General features: G+C 38.9%; 1 protein-coding gene across 1 annotated transcript; it reads left to right on the top strand.

Annotated features, from left to right (window-relative positions):
- The first annotated feature begins 333 nt into the window (after window positions 1–333).
- On the top strand, window positions 334–1,699 carry LOC133800321 (zinc finger BED domain-containing protein RICESLEEPER 2-like). The gene is made up of 3 exons (XM_062238278.1): window positions 334–1,017; window positions 1,111–1,546; window positions 1,632–1,699. Exons 1-3 carry the CDS (start codon window positions 334–336, stop codon window positions 1,697–1,699), a joined length of 1,188 nt encoding a protein of 395 aa, XP_062094262.1.
- Window positions 1,700–6,369: the final 4,670 nt, after the last annotated feature.

Here is a 6,369-nt window from a genome sequence, read left to right as displayed (position 1 = left end):
TGGACCTCTTCCACCCAAATGGCTTATATGTGTCTCACTGCACATTATGTTGATAGTGATTGGCATTTGCAAAAAAGAATTATAAATTTTTGTCAAATTTCCAATCACAAAGGAGAGACAATCGGTAAGGTGATTGAGGCTTGTTTGCTGGGATGGGTAATAGAAAAGGTTTTTGCTGTGACTGTTGATAATGCATCAGCTAATGATGTGGCTGTTGGTTTCGTCAAGAGGAGGGTGAATGCATAGAATGGATCTGTTCTTGATGGTGATTTCATGCATTCAAGGTGTGGTGTGCACATAGTCAATCTAATTGTGAATGAGGGGTTGAAAGACATGTATGATTCAATTGCTACCATTCACAATTGTGTAAGATACATTCGATCATCTCCTGCAAGGTTGCTAAAATTCAAGGCTTGTGTGGATAGGGAAATAATTAATTACAAGGGGGGATTGGTTTTAGATGTGCCTACAAGGCGGAACTCCACTTTCATGATGTTAGATGTGGCTCTTAAATTTGAAAAAGCTTTTGCAATATATGATGAGGAAGATGACAAATTTGTGAGTTTCTTCATGGAAAATGAACATGGGAAGAAGAGGGTTAGGCCGCCAACTTCTAGTGATTGGGAGAGTGCTACTATATTTGTCACATTTCTCTCAGCTTTTTATGAAGTTACTCTAAAGTTTAGTGGCACATTGCATGTAACATCCAACAATTTATATCATGAGATTTGTGAGATTCATACACAATTGAGTGACTTGGCTAGTAGTAGTGATCATTTGCTATCCACCATGGTTGCTAGTATGAAAAGGAAATACGACAAATATTGGGGCAGTGCAGAGAACATCAATCCCATGTTGTTTTTGGCTGTTGTGCTTGATCCAAGATACAAGTTGAAGTATTGTTTTGAGACTGTTTATGATGCTGAAACTGTTGCCAAGATTGTTGTCAAGGTGGAGCAAATCCTTCAACAACTGTACAATTCTTATAATGTTGAGGGTGAAAGCGATGGTGACAAGGTTAGTTGCTGGTTTTTTATTTATTATGATTTGTTTATATATGTTATTATATTCTAACCCTAACTTTGTGTTTCTTTTTTTTTATATGTTTAGGTAAGTAAAAGTGACTCACCATCAAAGGGTGGTGTCAAAGAAACTATTAGGAGGAGATTATTGGAAAATTATTTGCAACAACAACAGATGTTTGTGACTGAGAAAATGAATGATGTTGATAAGTACTTGGCTGAAGAAACTATCAATCCAATGACTTCCTCATTTGATATCCTACTTTGGTGGAAGGATAATTCTCAAAGGTTTAAGATTATTTCTATGATTGCTAAAGATGTTCTTGTTATACCTGTGTCTACTGTGGCTTCTGAATCTACCTTTAGTACTAGTGGACGTATTTTAGACTCATTTAGGAGTTCTTTGAGCCCAAAAATTGTGGAGGCACTAGTTTGCACTCAAAATTGGTTGAAGGGGAGTCATGAAGGGATTCAAACAAAGGAGTATTTGGATGATATACAAGCTTATGAGTTTCTTGAAGAAGGTAAACAAAATGACTTCTTAATAATGTCCTTACTTTATTGTTTTTTATTTTCAATAAGTGTTTAAATTTGGTTTTTGAATTGTAGACAACAAACTTAAGGACAAAGTGACAACAAAAGAGAAGACCAATGCACCCATCGCCATTGTTCATTGATGGATTCAAGCTTTTTTTTACTCTATTTAAATTTATATGAACTATCTACTTACTTTTATGGGTGATTGTAATGATTTTAAGACTTGTGTTTCAAATTTGGATGACTTGTGTTTCGAATTTGGATAACTGTAATATTTGAGTTTTTAAGTACTAACTAGTAGTATAAACTACTAAGACATTATTTTTTTCATTTTAGATTTTAATTTGATCATCTTTTCTACATTATTGTTTAGATTTTGAATAGATTTTTTTAAAATGGGTTATAACCCAACCCAACCCTTAATGTAGTTAGTGGGGTTGGGTTATATATTAAAAATGTTTTAAATGGGTTAGAATTTTCTAGGCCGATGTAATTGGGTTGGCTCATTCAAACACCCCCAACCCAGCCAACCCAACCCATGCCCAACCCTAGGAGAGAGAGTCGAGAGAGAGAGAGAGCAAGAGCTGAGATATTTTGGTGTTTTTTTTCCTCTTATGTTTCCTTCCAAATCTCTCTAGAGTCTCTGTAGTCAAAGGAGTCTAAGTCTATCCCTTGTTAAAAGTCTAAAATGCCCCTTAAGTCTATCCAAATCCTCAAGTGCCACCAATGGCAATTTCGTGAATTGCCACATCCCGTTAAGTCCTCGAGTATTCCTATAAATCCTCGTTTAATCCTCACATGTCCAAATAATTGTTAAATTACTACTCGTTACTTGATAAATCCCGAACACAAATTACATTCCCAAAATACCCCTAGGCTTCTCCCGAGCCAGGTATTAGACCCCGTTGTGACTATTCAACTAAACTGCTTCCTAGGACCATCTCGGATCGTGCATCACAAATATATCACCACTCACTCGTGGTATCAATCACAATATACACAAATATTACATTTATGCCCTCAATGGGCTAAAATTACAAATATGCCCCTAATAGCCAAATGGGGCCCATATGCATATTTAATTCACCTAAACATGCATTTCTAATCACATAATCATTAACTTCACATATTAACATAATTAAATCAATTATTTCCCTCCCGACACATTAATCTAGGGTCTAAGCCTTATTAGAAAATTTGGGATGCTACAACTATCCATTCCTTACAGAAATTTCATCCTCGAAATTACCTGAATAACTCGAGATACCGATCCCGCATATCTGTCTCAAGTTCCCAAGTTGCATCTTCCACTTTGTTGTTTCTCCACAACACTTTCACTAAGGCAATGTTCATTCTCCACAAGACTTTATCCTTTCGGTCAAGAATCTGAACCTATTTCTCTTCATACGATAAATCCCGATCCAACTCCAAGTTTTCATAACTCAGCACGTGCGTAGAATCTGATACGTACTTCTGGAGCATGGATACATGAAACACATTGTGAACCCCTGATAGAGTTGGAGGCATCACCAATCTGTAAGTTACCTCTCCAACCCGTTCCAACATCTCAATGGGGCCAACAAATCTAGGGCTCAGCTTGCCCTGTACACCAAACTGTTTCACCCCTCTCAAGGGAGAAACTCTGAGAAACACATGGTCATCGACTTGAAAATTTACGCTCCTGCATCTCAAGTCTGAGTAACTCTTCTGCCGAGTCTGGGAAGCGAGCATTCAAGCTCTAATATTCTCAATCGCCTCATTGGTCCTCTGGACAACCTCAGGACCTAGATACCTTCTCTCACCCGTCTCATCCCAATGGATGGGTGACCTACACTTTCTCCCATATAACATCTCAAACGAAGCCACTCCGATAGTCATTTGGTAACTGTTATTGTGTGAAAACTCAATTAGAGGGAGATACTTACTCCAAGATCCCCCAATATCCAGTACGCAGGCTCGCAACATATCCTATAATATCCATCTGTCTGAGGATGATAAACGGTACTAAATCGCAACTGTGTGTCATTAGCCTCCTGCAGACTCTCCCAAAACTTGGAGGTGAAGGTGAGGTCCCTGTCGAATACTATCAACCTCGGAGCCCCAAGTAGTCGTACAATTTCCTTCACATACAACTTAGCATACTACTCCACAATATAGGTCGTCTTAACATGCAAAAAGTGGGCGAACTCGGTGGACCTATCCACAATGACCCACACAGAATCATGTTGTCCCACGGTCTTCGACAATCCAACCACGAAGTCCATGGTGATATCCTCCCATTTCCATTCTAGAATCCCTAAAGGCTACAACAACCCTGCTGGCCTCTAATGTTCAACCTTTACCTGCTGACAAGTCAAACACTTGGCCACAAAATCCACCACATCCCTCTTCATTCTCAGCCACCAGTACAAAGGTCTTAAATCTTGGTACATCTTCGTCGTACCCGGATGTAAAGAGTAGGGAGTGGTATGAGACTCATCCAAGAACTCTCATCGAATACCGGAATCCATCGGAACGTAAATCTAGCCTTTGTACTTCAGTAATCCCATCTCTGAAATAGAAAAGTCTTTAGCTGCTCCGGCTAAGACGCCCTTTTTGTGCTCTCTCAACTAGGGATCCTCCCATGTGCCTCCTTGATCTTCTCAATAAGCGTAGACTGAAGAGTGATATTGGCTAACTAACCAACCACCAACTCTGTAACGCCCTACTACCCAGGGACCATTACGGTGTGCATCTAAACAGTGTTATACTCGCTAATCGAGTCATTTGGCCATAATTGTTTAACTAAGTATGATTAGCAGTTTAGGGTTAAATTTTTTGGTTAAGATACAATGTTTCACAAAAACGTTTACCATATACATTGGGATCCCAAAAATATAATTTAAAGGTTAATTACAACAAAAGATTTACAACCAACCGACCTAAGTGGCAAAATAGGGTTTAAGCCTAGTTCCTCTTTAAACCCCGGCAGTGGTGGTCGAGCAGCCGTATATGTACACATCGTCACCTAAGCTCTCCAACTCAAGGATGGTCCAGCTTTCTTTGCCTTTACTTGCACCACATAGCACTCATGAGCCGAAGCTTAGCAAGAAAACTTATTATGCTCAAGAACAAGTAATAACATGTTACTAAGTCATAATAGGCATGCCTAGCAGTAATAACCCTACTCATGCATGCAAACAGGTACAAATAAATGTTTGTGGTGTCCTGCGCTCTAAGTAGATGACTAATAAGTCTCTCTCTGAGGTAGACGACTAATAAGTCTCTCTGAATAGTTGACTAATAAGTCACTCTCTAAATAGATGACTGATAAGTCTATCTCTGTATGGATGACTGATAAGTCTATCTCAGTTAGATGACTGATAAGTCTATCTCTTAGGTAGATGACTAATAAGTCTCTGTGTATAGATAACTAATAAGTCTCTTTGTATAGATGACTAATAAGTCTATCCTTATGTAGATGAGTGATAAGTCTATCTCTGTTAGATGACTGATAAGTCTATCTCTGTGTAGATGACTAATAAGTCTATCTCTGTATAGATGACTGATAAGTCTATCCCTGAGGTCCCATACCCTCATAGCCACATGACGTGTAGGTCACCTTAGCCTTTTGGCTCTAGCTCTAAATAACTAGCCTTTAGACTAGACAAGCACTTTTAGTTTTCATCGAACTTAAGGTCGGTCAAGCATTTCATGCTTATGATGATAATGCTTATGTCGATTAGATCTAATCTTTTCAGCTTGCGTTGAACACGCTAATACCGTTCTTAACTCATAAGCCAATACCATACGACCAGTGCTCAGTACTATTACCGAACTTGACTAATAAGTCACAACTTCACAATAAATACTGACACCATTGCCGATTCCTGGCTCATAGGTCAGTGCCATACACAAATAAGCAAATTTCTAAGCATTTAATATGCAATCAATGTCCACATTTAGAGCTCTCAACATGCCTCATCAATAACCATGCATGTCACATACTGGGTACAATTTTCTTACGTCTGGTTTGAGCGAGAAATAATAAATGAATGACCCTTGAGAACGATCGATCCTTTGATCCCTCAGCGGTCACCTAGTCATAACCAAATATGGAATCCAATTAATAAAATCAACAATAAAAGGTTCTTGACCTAAACCTCACTCCCAGGACCGCGAATCATACTCAAACGGTTAGTAGATTCGATCCCCAGCCTTAGGAGTTGAAACTCCGAGCCAAAAACCCTCAAAATTGCCAAAAATAAAACCCTGGAAAAACAGGGTAGCGCTGCCCCCTTGGCACCAAGGCGCTACAACCAGAGTTGCCATGCCCTGGATAGCAAGGTATTTCAGCCCTGGTTTTTCCTCCTTCGTGTTCTCCAATTCCAAGCTTCAAAACTTGATTCCAAACCTCATTCAAACTCACAAATGAACCTAAAAACCAAACATACAAGTCCTGGGCATCAAAACCTAATCAATCTTTGCAAAAAAACTCCATTGAATTCTCACTATCCAAAACATAAATCCCGACTGAAAATCAAGTGAAAAATAGAGCAAAACCAGAGTTTTCCATGGTTAAAAACTTACCTCAAACTCAAGATGGAACCCTCTTCAGTAGTAGAACACAACCCTAGACCCTCAAGGCTTGGTTCCCTAGCTTGAATCTTCAATTGGGGCTTCAAAAATTCAAAGAAAGAAGAAGGAGAAGTGATGATCGGGAGGAAGAAGAAAGAGGCTCTGTTTTGGTTCAGTTCTACAGCCTTCTAGTTGATATATACCCTTAGGTCAAAAGACAAGAATTCCCCTAGGTCATTAAATTCCTTCTTAA

The sequence above is a fragment of the Humulus lupulus genome, chromosome 9 (genome assembly GCF_963169125.1).
Source record: "Humulus lupulus chromosome 9, drHumLupu1.1, whole genome shotgun sequence".
NCBI classification, from domain to species: domain Eukaryota; kingdom Viridiplantae; phylum Streptophyta; class Magnoliopsida; order Rosales; family Cannabaceae; genus Humulus; species Humulus lupulus.
This window is presented reverse-complemented; position numbering and strand designations above follow the sequence as displayed.

Coding starts and splice junctions, on each gene's coding strand:
- LOC133800321 (XM_062238278.1), top strand. CDS start 334: ATGTATGATTCAATTGCTACCATTCACAATTGTGTAAGATACATTCGA. Junction 1,018..1,110: donor GTGAAAGCGATGGTGACAAG/GTTAGTTGCTGG, acceptor TTATATGTTTAG/GTAAGTAAAAGTGACTCACC. Junction 1,547..1,631: donor TTATGAGTTTCTTGAAGAAG/GTAAACAAAATG, acceptor TTTGAATTGTAG/ACAACAAACTTAAGGACAAA.